General features: G+C 38.4%; 3 protein-coding genes across 5 annotated transcripts in view; 2 read left to right on the top strand and 1 right to left on the bottom strand.

The window, feature by feature from the left end:
- Positions 1-5523, top strand: part of LOC307014573 (uncharacterized protein) — a 12830-nt gene extending 7307 nt beyond the window's left edge. The window contains exons 6-8 of one of the 2 annotated variants that reach the window (XM_079642560.1): positions 536-631; positions 2951-3034; positions 4555-5523. In XM_079642560.1, the coding sequence (XP_079498686.1) occupies positions 536-631; positions 2951-3034; positions 4555-4869 (495 nt within the window). In that variant the 3' untranslated portion in view covers positions 4870-5523. Of the gene's footprint in view, positions 1-535; positions 632-2950; positions 3035-3912 lie in introns of both variants that reach the window. The other variant, XM_079642561.1, reaches the window with a different exon arrangement.
- Positions 5524-9471: 3948 nt separating this feature from the next.
- LOC307014574 (CD9 antigen-like) lies at positions 9472-18286 on the top strand. 2 transcript variants are annotated; one of them, XM_079642562.1, is made up of 9 exons: positions 9472-9588; positions 9852-9930; positions 11321-11426; positions 11518-11615; positions 12492-12566; positions 12656-12757; positions 13281-13376; positions 15506-15589; positions 17189-18286. In XM_079642562.1, the coding sequence occupies exons 2-9, from the start codon at positions 9865-9867 to the stop codon at positions 17390-17392; spliced, it is 831 nt and encodes a 276-aa protein (XP_079498688.1). In that variant the 5' UTR covers positions 9472-9588; positions 9852-9864; the 3' UTR covers positions 17393-18286. The 2 variants fall into 2 exon arrangements, with proteins under 2 accessions (XP_079498688.1, XP_079498689.1); XM_079642563.1 differs by having other exon boundaries at positions 17955-18286.
- Positions 18287-21022: 2736 nt separating this feature from the next.
- Positions 21023-25522, bottom strand: LOC307014575 (zona pellucida sperm-binding protein 1-like). Its single transcript, XM_079642564.1, has 6 exons — positions 25473-25522; positions 25035-25138; positions 24023-24203; positions 23247-23394; positions 22415-22484; positions 21023-21504 (listed from the first exon to the last, which is right to left on the bottom strand). The coding sequence occupies exons 2-6, from the start codon at positions 25132-25134 to the stop codon at positions 21485-21487; spliced, it is 519 nt and encodes a 172-aa protein (XP_079498690.1). The 5' UTR covers positions 25135-25138; positions 25473-25522; the 3' UTR covers positions 21023-21484.
- Between the last annotated feature and the right edge of the window lie 7 nt (positions 25523-25529).

Genomic DNA, 25529 nt, shown 5'->3' on the forward strand with positions numbered 1-25529 from the left:
AAGAAGATTACAATTTTAATTCAAAATTGTTGTTTGTCTAATATTGTTTCAGACTTGAGATGGCAACATGAATTACTCCTCACACCGAACCAGAGTATTTTTTAATAAAATGTAAAATAAAAGACAGTATGAAATAAATGATTAAAATGTAATAAATTGTGTAAATACACAAATAAACCAACATTTTCTTTAAATAATTGATTTGAAAAGAATTTAATTTAATTTGAAAGTGCTATTTCACTAATAAATAACCCCAACAAAAACATGTTATCAATAAAAACTCTCCAAAAAATATAACTAAAATGAGTGTCTAATAATATATTTTGAGTCAGTTTTTGTTCTAGAAAATCTCTTAATTCATTGCCTTATTTATATAATTGAAAATGTGTCCAAATGAGAGTATATTTGCTTATTACTCATGTCTTTATTTACTTCTACATTGATTATATAATGTGAGATGTAAAATATGTGGTTGTGATTCTTATTAATTTAATTGTCAGTGTTTTAAATCTCCCTTCATCTCGTTCCTCTGTAGCTTCACTGCTGTGGAGCGACCGGGATTACGTTGTTAGACTTTGCTAAGGAAACCTGTCCCGACCCAGACTCCATTTGGGAACACATCAAGATGGATGTAAGTTAATGCCACTTGGCAGTTTACTGTCGTAATTTAGCTTGTTAGCATGCTAATTTACTAGGACAAATCCAAGCTTATGTGTCCAGTATTGTATGAATTTGAGTTACGACATAAAGACACTTACAATGTGGGTTAACTTGTGTTTAGTTAGGCCCCAAAGACCCTGCCGGCTGAGTTTTTTTTGTTCACGACACTGTGTCTCAGGGCTTTTTAATATTTAAAAAAAACTATGAATGTTTCATACCGTCCTAATGGGAAGAAACTCAGCTAACTGATGATACGAACCATTTTTACCGAAACAAAACACAAGTCTCACAAGAAGCGTCTAATTGAGCCCTGAGCGAAAACATGCTAACGCACTTAGCCCAGAACTCTAGCTATACCAATCGATATACTTATCGGGTCTGCACAAACAAGCTTAGCTAACAAGCTGACATTCCACAGATTCTAGAAATATAATTATCATCACTGGGCGATCAGAACTCGCGACAGGGGAGGCAAATACAGACAACACACAACGTAGCTTTAGGTGGCAAAACACGGAGATATGCTCACCTTTTGCTGTTATTCTGATCAAAAGTTGTGTTCAATGGCATTCAAATTTGAAAAATATGGCTGGAAGTTAATCCATAGATTAATCCAATGTGCCTGTCACTTTGAACAAATTATTGATAATCCATAATTCCATTTTTATTTCAAAAACTGAGTTGTAATATTAGCTGCTAATGATAGCTTCCAGAGTGTATGACAGCTTCCTGTTTTGGCTATGCGTCACTCTCACTCCTTATTTGGTAACGTGTGTGTGTGTATGTGGAACTTCCCCTCGATTCTATTGGCTCTAGCGGTTAAAAAGAGATGTCAATCATCAAAATTGACCAAGGGGGGCCAGAGATAGGTCAAATCCACCCAAATGACCCCAGAAGTGGGTTTCTTTTGCTAAATCTCTCTAAAAAGGTCAAATGTCACTTGTTTTGCATCAATCTTGATACAGGGTACTTATTATATAGTTTGGATTCCTAAAGTCTACTAACTAACCCATCCTTCAAGGGTGGTTTTCACTATAAGTAATGTTGTTTTTTTGGATGGACACAATAATTTGATTTTTTTTACTATGTTCAATCTGAATTTACTTTAAAATAAAAAAAATCTATATTAATTCTGACTCTTCTACATCCAACTCACAGGTTTATCATTGCTTTGAGAAAAAAGATTATTAATTTACCCCTTTTAGAAGTGAAGTTATGGCCATTTGTTCTGGGAATGTCATTTTCGAACCTGAGACCTGGAACACAGGCTCAGGGCTTAACAGGTTAAAACTAACTAAAAATAAACACCCTTTTACCTCTTTTTTCATTTTTATCTTTTCATATTTCAACGTTTATTATCATGATTTAGCCTGTTAGCAATTAAATATGACAACACAAAGTTAGTATATCTGTCCAGTATCATTTGATTTTAATTATTATATATGTTCACTTAAGACAGTATCGCAATGTTGGTTAACCTGTATTTGGAATGGACAAATAATATAATCATATAATATTCGCCACATTTACAAACATAGTTTAGCCTGTTGGCATGCTAGCAGGCTAAACTGCTAATCTTTCTATGACAAAACTAAGTTTGTATATCCCTCCAGTAATGTAGGATTTTAAGTTATTATGTGTTCACTTAAAACACTATTACAATGTAGGTTTGCGTGTGTTTAAACTGACCAAAAATTAACATCTATTTTCCTTCTAATATTCGCCACGTTTACTATAATAATTATTCTTGTTAGCATGCTAGCAGTTAACTTTGACAAAACTACGTTTGTATATTTTTCAAGTATCGTTTGATTTTGAGTTATTATGTGTTCACTCAAAGACACGTACAATGTATGTTTACGTGTATTTGAAACGGATACAAAAAACACCCCTTTCCTCCTTCTCTTAGAATATTTACCACATTTAGTCTCTTTGTTGCTATCCTATCTTAGACTGTTAGCATGCTAGCAGTTAGCTATTACAAAACTAAGTTTGTTTATCTGTTCAGTGTTGTAAAATGTTGAGTTATCTTTTTTAAGACACTATAACATGTGGGTTTACATGTCTGACAACAAATAAACATATTCTTTCCCTCTTTTTCTTAGATTATTTGCCACATTTAATATCTTAGTTAGCCTATCTTAGTCTGTTAGCATGCTAGCAATTAACTCTTATCTCTCCAGTGTTGTGGGAGTTTGAGTTACGATCTGTATTAACTTTAGAAAATAAGTTCATTCTAGGTTTATGTGTGTTAAACCCACAATAATTCCCGTTTTTCTTGGTGCTACAGGCTTGTCCTGGGGTGATTGTTGATCTCTTCAACAGAAATGCACCGGTGGTGATTGGCCTGTTCGTCGGAACTGGAGTTATGTTGGTAAGCAGATGTGTTGCATGCTTCAAAATGTAAATGCAGTAAATACATTGCTAAAATAGGCTGGTGAATAACATTTACCCAAAAAAATGTAAATATATCATCTTTCTTTTCGTATTTGCTGTATAGTTGTAAACTTACTTAAAAAATATGCTACGATACAGTTAAGCACAAAGGACAAAAATATGCAAATGACAGCACAGTGTACTTTAATATAAAGGCTTTTTGTTTATTTATTATTAAAAGAATTATCAAACAATTACATATTATCATTTTCGCCACGTGTCTCAGTTTAGCCTGTTAGCATCCTAGCACTTAACTATGACATGAATCTGTTTATTTGCAAAGACACAAGTTACAAGAGAAATAAAATAATTTCTAATAAATATTTAAATTAACCTTTGATTGGACCGTCTAAGAACCCTGAAATAACCTTACTTTTATTGCATACAGGATATCTTAAATGATAATTGTATGTCGATGTTTATTTTTGATTCGACTTATGTTCTGTAATAGCATACAATCTGAATCTGCAAAGTAACTAGAGCTGTTGAACAGTTCCTCAAAATTGTACACAGTACCTTAATGTATTTTATAAAAGTCCATACTGCACTCTACACTTCACACAAAACAGTATAACGAGTATCTAGCATTGAATTAGCATTAGCTGTTACGCAATTAGCAAATTGTGGGGACAATAAAGAGTAGCGAGTCTTGTATATCCTGTTGAATAAAACAGCTCCATACATTTTCAACATGCTTCATTTTGCCGTCTCTCGTTGTTCATAAAGTTATTACATGTGGTCTAACCCCTATGTCCCTCCTTTCTCTCTTTTAAAAAAAACTCTCTTTTCACTCTCTTCATCAATGATTCCCAAAAGCTCCTGGCTTTGATTTGCAGCTTAATCCTTACAAACAAGCTCAGGACCCCACCCACTCCTCATTTCATCATCCGGACTCAGCTTCCACCATCTCAGCTTGAATATATCCCCACCTCCACCACCATTTCTTACTCGTACCCCGAACAGAAGGCGGTGGTCTTGACCCCTCTGACTGTGGCCTACAACCCAGTGGTTATAACTTAGAGTGGGTCTTTCACTTTTACCACAATGCTCGGGTATAGAGGATACAGATCTGGGTTTATTTTCACATTCACTTTACTTATTTCTTCTGTGCATGCTCACTGTGGGGTCTCTTCAGCTTCTTTTAAAGGAAGGAATCCACCCTTAAAGGCACAAATATAACGGAACTTAAGTTATTAGATCTTTTATGTTGTTTTACGTTTTTATTCCATTAGATAATGGACAAATGCTTATCTGCAAATATTTTCCAAGCACTACTAAAGAAGGGGAATGAGAAATATTCAAGCAAAAGAGCAATTATTTTTCAATAACTGTTTTTATTATTTTTTATTATATATAATACTGCACATATTTACCCAAAACACTTGGTGCTGTTGGAGCTGATCTGAACAATAACAAGCCCATCTCCAACCTATTCTTCATCTCCAAAACTCTTGAAAGAGTACAGTACAGGAGAACACAGTTCTGAAACAGCCCTCGTCAAAATCACAAACAATCTCCTCTGTGCGGCTGACTCTGGACTGCTCACCATCCTCATCCTCCTCGACCTCACATCTGTCTTTGACACCATCTCCCACCCGCCGCTCATCAAACGTCTGGCAGACATTGGGATCACTGGTGCTGCACCCTCCTGGTTTACATCCTACCTTACAGACAGAAAACAGTATATGCAACTCAATAATCACAAGTCCAGCTGCTCCACTGTTTCCCATGGTGTCCCCCAGGGGTCAGATTTGGGTCCACTCCTCTTCATAATTTACCTCCTCCCCCTTGGCCCCATCCTCCGTCACCATGAGGTCCAATTTCACTTTTATGCTGATGACACACAGGTCTACATATCAACCAAACCCAATGCTGCCCTGCCCCCCACCTCTCTCACCACCTGCCTCCAGGACATCAGGAGCAGGATGAGCCGTAACTTCCTCAAGCTCAACGGGAGCAAAACTGACGCCCTGTTTGTTGGCTCCAAATCCACCCTGTCCAAAGCTCCACCCCCCTCTGCCCCAGACCTAATCATAGACGGTTTCCCTGTCCCATACTCTCAAGAGCCTTGATGTCATTCTGGACTGCTCCCTCTCATTTGCACCCCACATAAAAAAATCACCCGGACTGTATTCTTTCATATACGAAACATCTCCAGACCTGTCTCAACCCAGTACTGAAGTCCTGGTTCATGCATTCGTCACATCCCGTATTGACTACTGTAATACCATCCTCTCAGGCCTTCCCATCAAACTCCTCAATAAACTCAAAATCATTGAGAACTCTGCTGTCCGGATCATGACCTGCACCAAATCCTCTGACCACATCACCCTCTGACCACATCAGCCCCATCCTCTGACCACATCAGCCCCATCCTCTGACCACATCAGCCCCATCCTCTGACCACATCACCCTCTGACAACATCACCCCCATCCTCTGACCACATCAGTCCCATCCTCTGACCACATCAGCCCCATCCTCTGACCACATCACCCTCTGACAACATCACCCCCATCCTCTGACCACATCACCCACATCCTCATCCATCTGCATTGGCTACCTGTAAAATACCGGAGAGACTTCAAAACCCTCCTGCTCACATTCAAAGCCGTCCACAACCTGGCCCCCACCTATTTGGTTGACCTCCTACACCCCCTCTCTCTCCCTCCGCTCCTCCTCTGCTGGCCTGCTAACTGTCCCCACCCCACGCCTGGTCACGATGGGGGCTCAGGCTTTTAGCTGCACTGCTCCCAAACTATGGAACTCTCTCCCCCTTCACATCCGACAGTCTGACACAATCACCACATTCAAGTCCCTCCTTAAAACCCACCTGTTCAAATCAGCCTACTCACTACATGTTCCCTGTTACGGTCCTTTTGTACTGTCTTAAACCTTTCCTTATAATATTTTATGAATTGTAAGGTGTCCTTGGGTGCTTTTGAAAGGCGCCTCTAAATAGAATGAATTATTATTTATTATTTATTATTCTTCATCATTGTGGACATAAATAATGTGACACATCCGTTTAATAACAAAGCTGTGAGGAAGAGCATGTAGGATGAGATAAAGATTCCATACCATTGTTACACTTTTATTTTAGCCATGTTTATCGTAATAAGCATCGTCTTTTTTCTTCTAATGCTTTTTACGTTTTTGTTGAAGAGTTAAATACAAACTGAACCACTGGAAATATTGTTTTTAAATGAATAATGTATGCATAGATGAGAAAGGCATCATGTTTTGTAAAATCAATTTAGATGAAATGTTTACGTAAGGTCGGGTCGTATATGTCCCTGTCGACACCTTAAAGTGGGAATTGTTTTCTAATAGATGGGATTTTTCCATAGTTTTGCATTCCATAACATTTCCTTTTTACGTGATTGTGCATCAGGAGGAGCACAGGATTCAACTTAAATAAAGTAAAGGACCTTTTTGAGTGTCACATCAGTCGCCAGGTACTGTAAGAGCTGTTAATCTTACTGTATAAACTGAGTGTGAATTCTGCCTTCCTTTAAACACTGCTTTGGTTCAAAAGGAAACATCATGCCATTAATGACAATTATATTTGTGGCTGAAATTTGTCAATAAAGGGAACAAACAAACTAGACTTGTCTGTTTATTAGGCTTCTGCGCAGAAGGATCAAACTCAGCAAGCAACAGCAAGTCACTGCCCAAGGATCGACTCCCGAGCACACTTTCATCAGGGTTTTATATGCATTAGTATCAAAGGATCAACAGTTTCAAAGATGAAACCATATCACAGGGAACAATTAACAAGTACAGTCATAGAGAACTCATTATTCAAAGTCATTAAAGAACAGAGGGCCAACAGTACTCACCTTAAGGGGCTTTCTATAAAATAAAGGCCCACCCTTGTCATAGTACACAGGAAAATAAATCTTCTGACGATTAGTAATGCACAATTATGTATTCGTTGAAACAGAGGAAACATTCATCCAATGTCATACACAAGACTATAAGTAACAAGGAGCAACAGTCAACACATCAACCACCACAATATTCACACTTGTATTCCTTCATGCTCTTGCAATCTAATTTTGTGATCAAATGCATCAAGTGTCTTGTTTAGTATTGCTTGTCCTTCTCTTTGCCCTGTCGTTTTGCACTATACATTTTCTAATAAATATTCCATACTATGATTTTCTTCACCAAGACTTGTGTGCTTTTGTTATTTGCAGGAAACAAAACCAGAGTGCAGGTGTGTAAAAGTGTTTATTTCATTGCTCACACGTGACTGTCAGGACCTTTGAGGGAAAAACTAGTTAGCGTCGTGATAAACAAGTCCACATATATTCGTTGGTTATCACATATTAGATTTTTCTATAGTCTTGAATTGTGCTTTAGAAAGGCATGTTTGTAAAGCCCTTTGGAATGATGCAATACGAAGTGAAACATAATTACTTAATTGGGTAATGGGAATGCAAGCAGATGCAGATAAGAAACAAGTGACATCACTATGTACTGTAACACTCAAGCTTCTATTGGTTATCGCATGATAGGCTAAGGGGCAGGACATCTCTAAGAGGTTGACCAATCACAACAGAGCCGGCCAGCTAACCAATCAGAGCAGACTGGGCTCTGGTTTCAGACAGAGGGTTAAAAGAGGTGCTGCAGCCAGTGAAGTTTTTATATGTACAAAAGTGGTGGGGCAAAAAAAATTAAATGTTCATATTATTATATATAAGCTTCTGGTGCTTTTTTAAACACGTAAACAAATAGCTGGCTATCCATGTTTCCGATAGGATATTGGGGGCGGGTGTCGCTCTATGCAAGTCAATGGGACTCCCTGATAGTTGAAAATCGACACTAAAGGGCCCAGCACTGCGTTGATAGTGACACCAAGGGATCCTGACATATAGGATGAGTTGGGAGTGAGAATGTGTTGGACAGTGACGAGAGAACTCATTTCCGGCCGCGAGAGCTGCGTCCCTAGCAACCACGTTACTATGAAAACGCCGACACGGGAAATACTGTTTTCACGCCGAGAGATGACGATAACTTCACATGGATACTGGCCAATCTAAAACTTCTTTAGTAGCATACGCAGTACATATACGTTTACTTGACTAGAACTGAAACAATCTTCGTATTCTCCACAAAAATGTGTGTATAGTGAACCAAAAGTCGTGATAGAGGCTTGCTTGTCAACATCCGGGTATTTCTGCACTGGCTGCACACATACTTACAGCCAATCAGCTCTGAATTATGTGGGATGACGTTTTGGTGGGGATGGCAGCACAGTCTCCCTATGGTGATTATTTATTTGCCGCACACATTGAATAGAACAAGACTCTGAGCATGCACAGTGTAGTTTTTACAGTACACGTACATTTTGACAGCAGAGAGAGGGGCTAGACCGCGGCTTGCCCCTCATCGCTCAACACGGCTCAATAGGCACACTTTGGACACTAATTAGAAGAACGCAGACAACAAAAGCAATGTACAGACGAATCAGATGATTAAACATTCATTTGTTTTGCATTCCTTTGGAATTATTATTTTAATTACTTTCTGCTGACACTAGATGGTGCTGTGTCCCACCTGCCCCCAATGACCAGTCACCATTGGCTGCAGCACAGGCAGTATGAGAGCTTTTTGAACATTAAAGCATGGAGACATGTCACAATAGAGAAACTAAAGACAAATATGAACCTGAAATGGGCAGAATATGACCTCTTTAAGTCCAGTATTTGAGTAGATGTACTTCATTCAACTTTAGTTTTGTTCCGTTTTTTAAAAATATTTTTACAGGTACAGAATTACGTGTGGTTTATTATTATTGTATGAGCCAAAAGCAAATATAATAATCATCAAAGCCAGGAGGAAAATATTTGCATGAAGGTCCCTGAGATAAAATCAGGGTTTGACAGACAAAAAAACATTGTGTCAGATGTCATTACCTGTCCTTTGTTTCCAATGTTGTTATGTATGATTATATATTTCACATTTACACCAATTAAAACATATCCACTACTAGTTTTTCATGTATTATTCTTGGATTATAAATTATTGCAGTTGAAATACAATGGGTGTTTGAATCCCTGAAGACATAAAAAATAGTAAAAGAAATAACAATAAAAGAAAAAGTAAATGTATAAAAGTGCTATGGCTTGTTTTAAACATGTAAATCATATATTTTTATAATAAAGAACGATTAAGTTGTATTCTTATTTATTTATAGTCGGAAAAAACTCAAAAAAATCAACATTCCCCTTTCATTCCATGAGTTCCCATTTCCTTAACTTTCACTCTAACCGTCATGTTCATATAGCCCCGCCTACTTTGTACGCCTACGCCTGCTTATAGGTTGTATCTCATATCCGTCACTCCTTTCAGTCAATCAAATGAGAAGAGGCGGGACATGAAGCACGTTGGGGTATTAAAATAAGGCACGCTGCGTCGACTGTGTTAATCCTGTTGTGTTTTCTGTCTGATAGCAGCAAGGATTAAAGTCGTCAAAAGATATCCAGGTATTTATAACATTTTAAAGCTCATGCCGTTTTTTTGGCAGCATTACTTTGATATATTAACAAGATAAAACGCTGTTGTAATGATTTAAACGTGTTAAAACATATGGCATTTAGACGTAAAATGTAACACTAAATGGTTGTTATTTGTATATATGTATGTATGTATGTATGTATGTGTGTGTTTGTTTGTTATATAGGTAGAAGCTTGCATTAGAAAAGGTATGCATAAGTGAGGAAATAACGTGCTTTTCTTGTATTTACAGTAAAATAAGCATCATGGCTCTGGACGGATGTGGCCTCCTCTGCAAATACACGCTGTTTATTTTCAACCTCATCTTTGCGGTAAGTGTGTTCAAAATTATGATACTTTCTATATTTGAATTCTTCCCTTTTTTGTTTACTTTGTAGTGTTCTGTGCAAGTTTTAACGCTGTGAATAACTAATGGTGTGTAAGTGTTTCTGAGGTTGTGTTAAAGTTGTTGGCACGGGCTGGCACACTTTATGTTTCGTTTCTGCGGAATGCCTGACACTTTCATTTCCTGAGTTCTCTATTATTGCAGTTATAGCGCCTCTGTGGGCACATCCAGGCAGGAGAAAGGAAAACAACATCTTTTAAAAAAGGGGTGTCCAAACATTTTCCCCCGAGGGCCACATCAAGAAACATATACTAATGGCTGGGCCCCTCACTAGAAGTTCATTGAGCAAAATCAATCAGTCAATTATGCCTGATAATTGAATATGCTTTAAGAAACAAACAGCCTTCACCACAGGGTTTCATTTATTTAATTACAGAAAGTGTTGGCAGCTCATTCCCTAAAACAGAAGCCTCAGACTGCTCATAATAAAGGAAAATATGATTGGTCTATTTCAAGCTTGTTATCTAAATAGGTTATTAGGCTTTATTTCTTTTTAATCAACTAAGATTTGTTAGAAGATGTCTTCAACTTTAATAGAATGAATCTATTGGAAAAGTGGGCTTAGTCACACACAACTGTGTAATATATGTTTATATTTATATTTAAGAAGTACAATATAAGAAAAGCACAAGTTTCATGTTTGGGCCGTATTTAATTATACCTTTAGAATTTGCTTTTTTTTTTACATGAAGGTTTATGTACAAATTAACTGTATATTAATAACACATTTAGGAATTAAATAAAAACTGCGCAGTTAGTAATATAATATATAACGACAATAAAACTGTTAAGATGTGTTTACCACAATATAAACATTAGTGTATTGGTATTAATAAAGATATTAATGATACAAAAATAGATTATTGATCTTTTTTATTCAAATCTATATCCCTATGCAAGTATTTTTTGAATTACATTTTTAAATTCCACTGCTGTGATATGTAAAATAACATGGTATTCTCTGTTTAGCACAATTATTCATATCAATTCAGATCTAATTTAGTCACAGTTTGGCTAGAGCTGGGTCCAACAACATCTCAGTGCTTTCATTTTGTTTTTCTGTGCTTTTTCTCTGCTATCATGTTGCCCTGTGGTTGTGAGTATTTTGTTGTTTGACAGGTGTTAGTGTGCCTCTACGTCCCTGTTGGTTTAATTCTGCACTTTTACATGACACCTCTTATACCATATAGCGTGGACAAACCCGGAAATACAGCAGCTTCCGAAACCATAAATCTGATTGTGAAACCGTGTGAAGGTTCCTGTCTGATGCACATTCACACTGTGGTTGTTCTTTGTGGTTTTCTGTGTTTGTGCAGCTGGTGGGATTTGTGTTCCTGGGTCTGGGCCTGTGGCTGAGGTTCAGCGATAGCACCAGAGCTATCTTTCAATTCGAGGCCCTCAACTCAAGCGCATTCGTTATTGGTCAGTACATATGTGGCATGATTTCACCAGAATAAACATATTGTGTGTCTGAAACATGTTTACTCACAGATCTTTATATATTTTTTTAAAGCGGTGACTGTCCTGATTATCACGGGCTCGGTGATGCTGATCGTGGTCGTGTTTGGAGACTACGGCGCCTGCAACGAGAAACGATGCGCTCTGCAAATAGTGAGACTTCCTTGTATACAGCCATTTTATGTGATTGCAAAAGCCTGCCTTACACAACTGGCTCACTGTTGCATAAGTGCAGAACTCACTGTGAGATATGTTGTTTCCTTTGTCTAATAACCAAACATAATAACCTGAAAAGGAGCATAATTGTTCCTCTTACGTGTTAAGTTTAAAGGTCACCTACTGTATTATGCCAACACTTTTATACATCAACAACTCTGTGGAAAGAGACTCTGAAAGTTTCAGGAACAAAGATTCTCTCTCTTTTTGATCCATTTCTATAAAAACCTGTCTGAAAATGAGCTGATCAGATTTTGGCCACTTGATGTCATAACGATGTTTTGGCTTGTGTAACCATTAGCCAATCAGCAACCAAGGTAACCCCCCCCCCCTTATCACCTGAATCTCCTCTAGAGCACCATTGAGTTCTTTGTAACCAAATGTCTCTCAGAGGGGCGTGGGGAGGGGCTCCTTATTTTCATCTAAAGTAACAGACAGAGAATCAGCACTTTGGAAACAGGGCTGAAACAGAGGGGATTATGGGTAATGCTGCAATGATCTGTTTGGTGTTTGGAGCCAAACACTTCAGAGACATGTTTTTATGTATCTGAGACCTATAATATATTGATGAAAAACAGTGTAATAGGGGACCTTTTAAATGATCTATTCTCTGCTGTAATTTCATTGTTATTACTTCACTTCCTGACACCTGCTGGAAGACAGATATTTTGTGCAAATGTAGAACCACAAAGTATCATTACTCAGTTTCCTATTTAGAAAGTTCCACATGCGAGCGTGAACGGAGAATGTATAAATATCCTTCAGTTTCTCAAGAAATCAGCTGGGTTTACTAACGGCTTCCTCTCTGTGTAGTTTTCGGTCCTGGTGTCCTTACTCGCAGGAGCTGTGGTTGTTTTTGGAGTGATTGCTTATTCCAGGAAAGAGGAGGTAAGATGGAAGGAAAACAAAAAAGAGAAGAATAAATGTTTAAAATTAATACTTTATGTATGTTCATGAAATTGTGTTTTATTTTTCAGATTGGATTGAGAATGGGGGAGTTCTACTCTAGCATATATCTGCTGTATGTTGCTAACAGCGACCCAGTTCTTGCTGTCACTCTCACATTCATCCAAAAACTGGTAAGCACTTTATTTCCTTCTTTCATTTGTTAAATGGAAGAAGTTTGTTTCAGACTTGAGATGGCAATATGAATGACTCCTTACACCAAACCAGTGTTTTTGATATATTGTCAAATAAAAGACAGCACGAAATAAACGATTAAAATGTAATACAATACATAAATGAACCAACATTTTCTTTAAATAATTCATTTGAAAAATTATTTTAATTACTTCAATTTTAAAGTGCTACTTTACTAATGAAAAGAAAACATGTTATCAATAAAAACTATCCAAAAAATATAACTAAAATGAGTGTCTAATAATATATTTTGTGTCAGTTTTTATTCTAAAAAATCTCTTAATTTATTGCCTTATTTATATATTTGAAAATGTGTTTAAATGAGAGTAGATTTGCATATTACTCATGTCTTTATTTACTTCTAAATTGATTATATAATGTGACATGTAAAATATTTGGTTGTGATTCTTATTAATTTAATTGACAGTGTTTTAAATCTCCCTTCATCTCATTCCTCTGTAGCTTCACTGCTGTGGAGCGACCGGGATTACGGTGTTAGACTTTGTTAAGGAAACCTGTCCCAAACCAGACAACTTTTGGGAACACGTCAAGATGGATGTAAGTTAATGCCATTTAGCATTTTACTATCGTACTTTAGCTTGTTAGCATGCTAATTTACTAGGACAAATCTAAGCTTGTATATGTGTCCAGTATTGTATGAATTTGAGTTACGATATTTTTTAAGACACTTACAATGTGGGTTAACTTGTGTTACTAACACAAAACTAGGGCTGCCCCCTAATAGTCGATTAATCACTAGTCGACTAATAAAGTCTTAATCAAGCAATTTTTCATTAGTCGATTAGTTAAAAAAAAAAATATATACAATTAAAAAAAAAAGAGCTCTGTGCGCTGCATGTGCTACGACGCGTCACCTGGAAACCCTCAGACTTCATTCAGAGCGGAGCCTGGTCATTAAGATCATTTGGTGAGGCAGGAAAGTTAAAGTGTGGATCTTTCTGAGCGAGTAAAGGACGAGTCCCACAAGGTGACATACAAACTAGGGATGCCAGAAGCTGACCATGATCAAAATCGAAAAATCGGACAGCCCTGGCGAATAATAATCGATTATTCGACGCCCGCCGCCGCCGCCCGCGCCCCGCGGGAGAGAAAAAAAAAAACTCTTGCATTTGACCTCATTTGCACTTGTCAGTTTGAAGTAGTTCTACGAGGAACTCTTCTTTCCTTTGTTCATCTTTAGTTGTGTTCTCACTTCAATAAATCAATCGCACGTGTGACGGGGAGAGGGGGGGGGGGGGGGGGCGGTGTGTAGCAGCAAAGGGCTGCGCTGCTGGCTTCCTCCAAGTTTACAGTAAAACAAACTGGTGACCAATGGCCATTTACAATGATCAATACTATTACTTTTATTGGCATTAGTCTATATTTTGGTTGAAACTAAGCCAGGAAAAAAAACAAAAACATAAATAATAATAAAAAAATATATAAATAAAATCGAATTTAAAAAAAATCACGATTATGGAGACTGTAACGAATATTCGAATAATAGCTGGCATCCCTAATACAAACTACGACGCATACAATTCTCCTACCATCCTGAATACCGGCTTCATAACAAAACACGGAGCTTAATTATTGCGACAACGTGTGTTACTTTCTCAGACTGAGGAAAACAGCAGGAGTGAGTCAGCCTAACTTTGTATCAACATATATAGACCTATAATATATCATCTCTCTGACCTCAGAAAACGATAAAGCTTTCATTTCATGATGAGGGATTTTTGCAGACGCTCATATTTTCAGTGTTTCCGTTTCCTCTGTAGTATTTATTGGCTTTTTTATATTCAGATATGAATAATGGAAACTAGAATTTAATGTTCCGTGTGTGTCCTCGCTGCTTGTTCACACACACAATAATCCTTACCGGAGCTTCTGCTGTTTGAACCGTGCGCTGTGACTCTCATGCTTTAATTTATATTTCAAAGGTTCATTATTACAGTTTTATTTTATATTTTAACACACGATTAGTATATCTGTCAGGTATCGTTTGATTTGAGTTATTATATATGTTCACTTATGACAGTATTACAATGTTGATTAACCTGTATTTGAAACTGACAAATAAATAAACACTTTTTTTCATATAATATTCGCCACGTTTAATAACATAGTTTTGCCTGTTAGCATGCTAGCAGTTAACTATGACAAAACTAAGTTTGTGTAGCCCTCCAGTATTGTAGGATGTTGAGTTATTATGTGTTCACTTAAAACACTTACAATGTAGGTTTACGTGTGTTTGAAACAGATACAAAGAACACCCCTTTCCTCTTTCTCTTAGAATATTTACCACATTTAGTGTCTTTGTTGCTAGCCTATCTTAGACTGTTAGCATGCTAGCAGTTAGCTATTACGAAACTACATTTGTTTATCTGTTCAGCGTTGTAAGATTTTGAGTTATCTTTTTTTAAGACACTATAACATGTGGGTTTACATGTCTGACAACAAATAAACTTATTATTTCCCTCTTTTTCTTAGATTATTGGCCACAATTAATATCTTAGTTAGCCTGTTAGCATGCTAGCCGTTAACTATAATAAAACTAATGTTGTTTATCTTTCCAGTGTTGTAGGATTTTGAGTCACGATCTGTATTCACTTTTGAAATGAGTTGATTCTAGGTTTATATGTGTTTAAAACTGACAATAATCCCCTTTTTTCTTGGTGCTACAGGCTTGTCCTGGGGCGATCATTAATGTCTTCAACAGAAATGCAGCGCTGGTGATGGGCGTGTTCGTCGGAACTGGAGTTCTTCTGGTAAGCAGATGTGTTGCATGCTTTAAAATTGAAATGCAGTAAATTGATTTTTTTTCATCTAAAATAGGACGGTGAACAAAAAGTACCCATTTTTGTATTTTCTGTATAGTCACATGTTTACTTAAAAAATGAGACCTAAAACAGTTAAGCACACAAATGACAGCAAAAAATTAATACTAATGGTTTTTGTTTATTTCTAACTAAAGAAAATATCAATTACATAATATAATTATTGCCACGTTTACTATCTCATTTTAGTCTGTTAGCATGCTAGCACTTAGATATGACCTGAATCGGTATATTTATGAAGACACAAGTTACAAGAGAAATAAAATAATTTATAATAAATATTTAAATTAACCTTTGATTGGACCGTCCAAGAACACTAATGGCGCTTTTCCACTGCAGGACCTAGCACGGCTTAGTACGGTATAGTTAGGCCAGGCTCACTTTATGCTGCGTTTCCATTACAGTTTAGTACCTGGGGTAGTAACTATAGTAACGCAGTGTAGGCGGGGCGATCGGCTGTTCGGCAGGCAGATGTTGCGTAAAACTGCCGTGGCGTCATCTTCAATGCGAACCACAAAACCAAAACATCAGCCGTTAGCTGTTAGCACTCAGAGCTCACAGCTCCTCATATCTGTCCAGAAACTAGACGGAAGTTAAACCAAGTACAAACCACAGCCTGTCTGTGTCATGGAGAATACCGTCGCTGGTTTATTTATGTCTGTAGGCCGTTGTTATGAGTGTGGACGGAGCATATACAACGTTAGCTTAGCCTGATCGATCCGATCTCCATTCAGAAAACACGCATTTTAAAAGGTTTTTGGCCTGCCGTCTGTCTGCAGACCGGCATCCTTTTGAAACGTGTATTACAATTAAATCAAGGTCAAATATGTTCATTTTGTTTGTAGTTGTAGCCTCCTTGCCAGCGATTCTCTCTGACCATTCAGCAGTCGAGAGTGTTTATGTCACTAGTTTAGAATACTCAGCCCGGTTGTTGGCCCGGTAAGAACCTCGTTTTTGGAGGGCCAGAAAAAAGGTGAAAAAGTAGCCCTGAGCCGGAACTACCCCTAGCGGAAAAGCAAAAAAATAATACGTGCTGCAGTGGTCCACCAAAAAAAAAAATGGCCTTACTTTTATCGCATACAGAATATCTTAAATAATTGTATGTCAATTTTTCTTTTTGATTCGACTTGTGTTTTGTAATTGCATAAAATCTGAATATGCAAAGTAACCAAAGCTGTTGAACAGTTCCTAAAACATTTACACAGGTACAGTACCTTAATGTATTTTATAACAGTCCACTACTGCACTCTACCACTTCACAAACAACAATTAACAACTATTTAGCAATGTATTAGCATTAGCTGTTACGCAATTAGCAAACTGTGGGGACAATAGAGAGTAGTGAGTCTCTACAGCTCCTATCACTTTCAACATGCTTCATTTCGTTGTCTCGTTGTTCATAAAGTTATTGCTTGTGGTCTAACCCCTATGCCCTCCTTTCTCTCTTTTAAAAAACTCCTCCCCCTGTCTTGATTCAAACTAATAATTTTCACATTATATTTCACTCTCTTCACCAATGCTCCCCAAAAGCTCCTGGCTTTAATTTGCAGCTCAACCCTTGCTAAAAAGCTCAAGACCCCATCCTCTCCTCAGTACATCATCCTGACTCAGCCTCAAACATCTCAGCTTGAATATATCCCCACCTCCACCTCCATTTCTTACTCTTTCCCCGACCAGGAGCCGGTGGTCTTCACCCCTCTGACTGTGGCCAACATCCCCATAGTTATAACTTAGAGAGCACTTTCACCACAATGCTCGGGCATAGAGGATACACATCTGGGTTTATTTTCCCATTACTTCATGTTCATCTCTTCTGTGCATGCTCACTGTGGGGTCTCTTCAGCTGCCTTTAAAGAAAAAATCCACCCGTAAGTAAAATGTATTTATAAAGCGCTTTTCCCAGACATACTGTAGTCACAAAGTGCTTGACAAAGCATTAAAACATCATACGAATCATAAAAGCTTAAATGAACACAACAAAGAAATAAAAAATAAATAAAAACAGTTGCATCAAAAACAAATATTATTTCAACCTCAGTTTTTTATTTCTAATCTGCCTGTATTCAAAAAATACATATATAAAGGGTTGGATTTTTCCTTAAAGTGTCTTCACATCTCATTTTGCCTTCCACACAAGCGTCTCTTTGTGTAGCTGCATGCTAATTGCTAGCCTGTGCTGGTACCTGTCTTACATCAAAACTCATTCTGTGGCTGGTGTGACCCGGGTGAGGAAGCCTTGCTCTTATTCCCGTCCCTCCTCTTCACCCCCCCTCATCCCTCTGTGTCTGAATGACAGGTTGTTGCCCTGGTCTGCAGCATTGTCCTCCTGAAACAGACCAAGAAAGCGGAGCAGGAGATCACTGCGCGATACACAACCGTGTACTAACAGGAGTTCAACGCTCATCAGCGAAGACACAGCACTGGATTTCAAGCTTAAAAAACGTTACAAACATGTGTCTCTGCAGCTCAACTCCAAACTGATCCCGACACACTCTCCCCACTTCGACACTTTTTCCAAAACCCTCCAACAGGAAGTCATTAAACCCCCCAACAGGAAGTTATCAAACCCTCCAAAAGGAAGTTATCAAACCCCCCAACAGGAAGTCATTAAACCCCCCCAACAGGAAGTTATCAAACCCTCCAACAGGAAGTTATCAAACCCTCCAACAGGAAGTTATCAAACCCCCCCAACAGGAAGTTATCAAGCCCTCCAACAGGAAGTTATCAAACCCTCCAACAGGAAGTTATCAAACCCCCCCAACAGGAAGTTATCAAACCCTCCAACAGGAAGTTATCAAACCCTCCAACAGGAAGTTATCAAACCCTCCAACAGGAAGTTATCAAACCCCCCAACAGGAAGTCATTAAACCCCCCAACAGGAAGTTATCAAGCTCTCCAACAGGAAGTTATCAAACCCCCCCAACAGGAAGTTATCAAGCCCTCCAACAGGAAGTTATCAAACCCTCCAACAGGAAGTTATCAAACCCCCCCAACAGGAAGTTATCAAACCCTCCAACAGGAAGTTATCAAACCCTCCAACAGGAAGTTATCAAACCCCCCAACAGGAAGTCATTAAACCCCCCAACAGGAAGTTATCAAGCCCTCCAACAGGAAGTTATCAAACCCCCCCAACAGGAAGTTATCAAGCCCTCCAACAGGAAGTTATCAAACCCTCCAACAGGAAGTTATCAAGCCCTCCAACAGGAAGTTATCAAACCCCCCCAACAGGAAGTTATCAAGCCCTCCAACAGGAAGTTATCAAACCCTCCAACAGGAAGTTATCAAACCCCCTGACAGGAAGTTATCAAGCCCTCCAACAGGAAGTTATCAAACCCCCTGACAGGAAGTTATCAAGCCCTCCAACAGGAAGTTATCAAACCCCCCAACAGGAAGTCATTAAACCCCCCAACAGGAAGTTATGAAACCCTACAACAGGAAGTTATGAAACCCTCCAACAGGAAGTTATCAAACCCCCCAACAGGAAGTTATCAAACCCCCCAACAGGAAGTCATTAAACCCCCCAACAGGAAGTCATTAAACCCCCCAACAGGAAGTCATTAAACCCTCCAACAGGAAGTTATTAAACCCCCCAACATGAAGTCATTAAACCCCCCAACAGGAAGTCATTAAACCCTCCAACAGGAAGTTATTAAACCCCCCAACATGAAGTCATTAAACCCCCCAACAGGAAGTCATTAAACCCTCCAACAGGTAGTTATTAAACCCCCCAACATGAAGTCATTAAACCCCCCAACATGAAGTCATTAAACCCCCCAACAGGAAGTCATTAAACCCTCCAACATGAAGTTATTAAACCCTCCAACAGGTAGTTATTAAACCCCCCAACATGAAGTCATTAAACCCCCCAACATGAAGTCATTAAACCCCCCAACAGGAAGTCATTAAACCCCCCAACAGGAAGTCATTAAACCCTCCAACATGAAGTCATTAAACCCTCCAACATGAAGTTATTAAACCCTCCAACAGGTAGTTATTAAACCCCCCAACATGAAGTCATTAAACCCCCCAACATGAAGTCATTAAACCCCCCAACAGGAAGTCATTAAACCCCCCAACAGGAAGTCATTAAACCCTCCAACATGAAGTCATTAAACCCTCCAACATGAAGTTATTAAACCCCCCAACATGAAGTCATTAAACCCTCCTAAAGCACGTTTTTGAAACCCTCCAACAGGAAGTAGGTAAACCCCTCAGGCAGGAAGCAATTAAAGATAGGATGAAACCCTCTTTAAATCGTCAAACATGCAGAGCACACAGTGAAATGTGACCTCTGCATTTAACCCATCCTAGTGCTAGGAGCAGTGGGCGGCTATTTTACAGCCATTTTAAACCCAGAGCATTTTAATGATAGAGGTTTAATAAAAAGGAAAGAAACGCCAGGGATTTTTTATTATAATGACTACTTTCTGTCTGCCCCCGGGGGTGACATGCTAACGCTACATTAGCATCTGCGATCTTTTCTACTTCATGCTATCTGCACAAATGGTTAACACTGAACATTAAACATATCAGGCAGCTCAGGGAGAATCGAAGGAAGGCAGGCAGCTTTGCATGACACTCTTCTGGACTCGTTTCATTGTGGTGATAGTAAGCGTTTAGCGGTTTCACACAAAACAAGTCTTACTTCAAAGTTTTACGGCAAAACTTTTTTTTTTTTACTAGCAAAATGATCTTTTAAATTGAAAAACATCATATGTTTAATTTGTGGCACAATTCAAACGGGATCGAAAGATAACTTTTCTCTCGCCATTGACTTCGATACATAATGTTTCCAAAATAAGGTCCCATGGAGGTCCACCAGAAAGGGAGGGATTTCGCCTCTATTTGCCCCTCCAGTGGAAGTGTGTTGGGTTGGGATTGCATTTGGGTCTGTATGTGAAACACCACATTGTGCTTATGACCTATTGTAAGCAGAAAACTGATTTATTTTCCTAGCTGTTGACAATTATCAATATTTTATTGTGCTCTTTTCTTTTGTATTTTCATGCAGTAGCTTAGTGGAATGGATGTCGAGTATAATGATCAATTATTCATCTAGCTATGAACGGACAGGCCTCTTCATCATCGTGGACATACGATAAATAATGTGACACATCCGTTTAGTAACTAACTGTGAGGGAGAGTATGGGATACTGAGGAGAGAGATTCCATACCTGTTACGCTCTTTTTTGTATCCATGTTTATCGTCGCTGGAAATATTGTTTTTAATGAATATTGTATGCATAAATGAGAAAGGGAGCATGTTCTGTAAAATCCAATCAGATAATATGAAATGTTTACGTAAGGTCGGGTCGTATATGTCCCTGTCGACACCTTAAAGTGGGAATTGTTTTGCTATAGAAGGGATTTTTCCATAGTTTTTTATTCCATTTCATTTCCTTTTTACGTGATTGTGCATCAAGAGGACCACAGGATCCAACTTGAATAAAGGAAAGGCCCTTCTTGAGTGTGACATCAGTCGTCAGGTACTATAAGAGCTGTTAATCTCACTGCATAAACGAAGTGTCTATGCTGCCTTCCTGTAAACTCTGCTTTGGTTCAAAGGGAAACACCATGCCATCAATGACATTCACATTTTGTATTCCTTCAAGTTCCTGCAAACACATTTTTGTGATCAAATGCATCAAGTGTCTTGTTTAGTATTGCTTGTCCTTCTCTTTGCACAGTCGTTTTTTGCACTATACGTTTTCTAATAAATATTCCATACTGGGTTTTTCCCCTTTTCTTCATCAAGACTTGTGTGTTTCTGTTATTTCCATGAAACAAAACCAGAGTGCAGGTGTGTAAAAATGTTTATTTCATTTCTCACACGTCACTGTCAGGACCTGTGAGGGAAAACAAAAGTTAGTGTCGATAAACGAGTCCTCGAGACATTTTTACCCACATTTTTGGTTTTCACATATTTCATTCTTCTCTAGTCTTTTATTGTGCTTTAGGAAGGTGTGTTTGTAAAGTCCTTGGAAAATATGCAATACTAAGTGAGACATAATTTCTTAATTGGGGAATGGGAATGCTAGCAGACACATGTAGATAAGAGCAATAGATCCTTCATAAGCAATTCTTAGGTAGTTTAAGTAGCCCTATTATGCTCATTTCAGGAACTTCTGGATTTTAGCATTTGCAGACCATTTACATGCACCCAAACCTAGATGACACACTACAGGAAAGGGAAAGTACACCAGGCCCATGTTTAAAATATAATTATTTTTTCACCGGGCATTTCAAAGGTAAATGATGGAGCCCCATTTCACTTATTTTAAGTCTTAGGAACCCTTATGAATATTTTTCCAATTAAAGGTGGGGTATGTAATTTATTTCAGAAACACTTTGTTATATTCAATGGAATGCTCTTAACATCCGGATAGCAATGAATATATTAAATGCTTTGACAAAAAATCCATAAAGAAATGTCATCTGTGGAAGCCGTAGCGCTGTAAAAAGCACGACCAATCATCTGAGCCGGCCCGGCTAAAGTAACTGGATGGCCTACCTGCCTGTCAGCCTTCCATCTGTGCACAAACTTATCTCGTGCCCTCATTGGTCATGTGCACGTTGGAGGAGGGGCTCTGTGAGGAAGTGGCAGATTTCTCCCGGTTGTGTATTTTCAAAATCTAGCGCACTCGAGCTGGTTTCTCCAGAATTACCTACCCCACCTTTAATATACTAATACAATCTTGTGAGAAGACTATAGCAGTCCTCAGGTTCTCTTGGGTGTGTCCTGTGTGTTGAACTTACTGTGGATACAGCTTATGGTACAGTCAACATCTGCAGCATAGCACACCTCTGTCAAGCACATGAAGTAGATCTGAGGAAACAAACAAGAACACATTGAAACCGTTTTACTAGACAATAAAAATAAAGCCAGTATCATGCATTATCTGTTTAGCGTTTTAAGAGACAGGCCAAAAAAAAGTTCTCACGTACTTTTAAGAGTTCTGGCTGTTTCATATAATCAGAGATGGCAAAAGTACACTCATCCTTTAGTCAAGTAGAAGTACAGATACTTGTGTTTAAAAATACTTGAGTAAAGAAGTTTAGTCAGTACTTATACTTTCACCAAAGTCAAAGTAAAGAGGGCTTTGAAATGTACTTCAGTAAAAAGTACCCATAACTAGCAGCTGCTTTAAAGAGTACCTGACCTCCCTTTATATTAATAGAACAATAATGTCATTGTTAGCTAATGAATGTTTCCATGGTGACCAACGGCAACATGACAACGTTTCCATTGGTCCCTCTTCTTTAGGGAAGACCAATAATAATGATCACGCCACCAAACACACATTCAAACTAAAGGAACCAGCCTGTTTGGAAAATGATAGAAGTAGAAAGTACAGGTATTTGGGTTCAACATCTAAGAAGTAGAAAGTACAGGTATTTGTGTTCAAAATGTAAGAAGTCAAAGTAAAAAGTCGTTAGAAGTATAAGTAGTGGAGTAAAGTACTGATACCAGAGACATATGCTTAAGTACAGTAACAAAGTATTTGTACTCCACTACTGCCCACCTCTGTAATTATGTACTTTTCATAATTATTGTCCTGTATGAGCATGTTAGTTCAGAGGGAGTTACCTCGGGGTCCTGCAGGTGAGAGGATCCTCCTTCAGTCAGGGGGGGGGGGCTCTCAGAGGGCGGAGACTGGAGGGCAGGGATCAGGATCCTCTGGGTGGGAGGGGGGGTGGAGCGAGAGGAAGGGAGCAGCTGGGAATCACCGCGACAACTGAACAGAAAATAAATGACATGAAGAAAGCAGGAAATGCTCATTTAAAAACGCTTTTAAACTTTGCAATACGGACAAAACTTAGAGCTGTAAATATATAATTTAACTGCATACTCAATATACTCTATGACAGGTATTACAGTGAAAATGTAATGCAAATATCAGGTTATCAGCATCAAGCATATTTACTAACATTACACCACTTTTTATTTTACAATATAGACATTTTTGCTTTTGACTTCTTGCATAAATCTTATTGATAATTTTGTATATATATATATTCGATAATAACTGAATAACCCCTCAGGGATGATTTCAGTTTTCTGATTCTGATTTACAGCCAATAGTTTGACCCAACAATACAAAAGCACAATCCACACTAAAAAATCAAAAGGGGGTGAGAGTGATTTTTATTTTATTGGTGTGTTTGCCAACATATTTAATGTCTGCTCTTTCTATCTGCACTGTGTTATCGCTGTAACAAAACAATGTTTATTTTCCATGTATTGTGTCTTGATATGTGTCTGTTGATGTTACGCATGGAGCTGCTGTGATGCAAGCCACATTTCAGACTTGATCTGACCATTAAAGTATTATCGTATCGTAAGATGGCAACGTCAACACCTACCCATCGTAGACCAGCCTCCAGCTGCTGTGCGGTGTGGGTGTGAACGCCAGGCAGGAGTGAACCAGCAGCAGCAGGTGGGGGGCGGGGGGGTCCTGAATGCTAAGCTGCAGGTAAACAGATCCTCCTCCAATCACGCTGAGAGGAAGGTGAGCCTCAGGGTGGAAGCTGCTGAACGACTCATCTGTGTACAAAAAAATAAATAATCTGAAACTCAAAATTGTGCTTCAATTGAATTTCTCCACATTCAAAATGTTCAGTTACTTTGAAGATTCTGATTAATAATACAACATATATCAGATTTGTATCCAACAGGTATTACAACATTAATGCATCAATCATTTTAAACACAGTAATAATATATATTTTTACTGAAATAGGCAATACGATAACAGGTAAGATTTTGATGCAGGACTTTGACTCGTAACTGAGTTTTCATACTGTAGTGTAGCGTTCAGGGTGTATGCAGGAATCCTGGAGTCAGATGTAACACCTTTAAAGACCCTTTCCATACATTTTAAGACCTCATCGCCACTTGGAGTTTTAACCGGTTACCTTGGCGACACACTTCACCTCACATTGACTATATACAGTATTGATTGTCCTTCCTCCTTATCTTCCAACCATTTGGACGCAGACTTGCATTTCCCCATAACGATGTTTTTTAACAACCGGCGTAAACGGACCTTCGCGCGCTATCAAGCAGTGAGCGTGAGATGTCCTGTTCAGATGACGTCAAATCCAACGGGATGCCATAACTAAACTACACAGAATCACACTACACACCTACGCAATGATTACATTCAGGCAGACTGTAGAATACAACCTCTTTGGACAATTGATATACTAATTGAACACAAGCTACAAAATGTAATACCTTGGGTATAAAATGCCTTTTAATACTTTTTAAGACCCCGCGGACACCCTGGAATTGCTACTTTAGTTTTAGTAAAACATATGTATAGTACTTATTCAACCTCTTGTTATATAAAGAGAATACAGTGGAGACGATCACCTGTGGCGATTCTCAGCTGCACAGTGACGGTGGAGACAGGAAACGGAACAGGAGGAGGACGATTCATCTCTTCACCTGGAGAGGAAGTGCACTGCACCATCAACCTGAGGACCAGCAGAGGAACGTGGAATGGGTTTTATTTATTCAACAGGGGCAGTACACATTAATCAACATTTCTGTAAATATGACAGTTTGCCAAGAGGCTATTTTCCATCTGTAGTCCCTGGACCTATTCTGTAAGTCAACCTAAAGACACATTTCATTTTAAACAAGTAAATACAATAACATAAAAACATGCAACATACAGTAGTGGAATACTTAATACCAAAACCCTCATTCTCCGTCACCTTTGTCACAGTAACTTCGATAATGTTTATTAAACTCCACAATCAGCAGCCACATCCTTTTAACACTTATTATTATTTGATGTTTGTATACCTTTTTCCTGCACTGTAATGATTGAAATGTTCCTGCTGTGGGAAAAATGAAGGATTT

The sequence above is a fragment of the Notothenia rossii genome, assembly GCF_949606895.1.
Source record: "Notothenia rossii genome assembly, chromosome: 8".
Taxonomy (NCBI): domain Eukaryota; kingdom Metazoa; phylum Chordata; class Actinopteri; order Perciformes; family Nototheniidae; genus Notothenia; species Notothenia rossii.

Coding starts and splice junctions, on each gene's coding strand:
- LOC307014574 (XM_079642562.1), top strand. CDS start 9,865: ATGGCTCTGGACGGATGTGGCCTCCTCTGCAAATACACGCTGTTTATT. Junction 12,567..12,655: donor CTTATTCCAGGAAAGAGGAG/GTAAGATGGAAG, acceptor TTTATTTTTCAG/ATTGGATTGAGAATGGGGGA. Junction 15,590..17,188: donor TCGGAACTGGAGTTCTTCTG/GTAAGCAGATGT, acceptor GCTCCCCAAAAG/CTCCTGGCTTTAATTTGCAG.
- LOC307014575 (XM_079642564.1), bottom strand. CDS start 25,134: ATGGTGCAGTGCACTTCCTCTCCAGGTGAAGAGATGAATCGTCCTCCT. Junction 22,485..23,246: donor CTCACCTGCAGGACCCCGAG/GTAACTCCCTCT, acceptor TTGTTTCCTCAG/ATCTACTTCATGTGCTTGAC. Junction 21,505..22,414: donor TACCATAAGCTGTATCCACA/GTAAGTTCAACA, acceptor TTTCCCTCACAG/GTCCTGACAGTGACGTGTGA.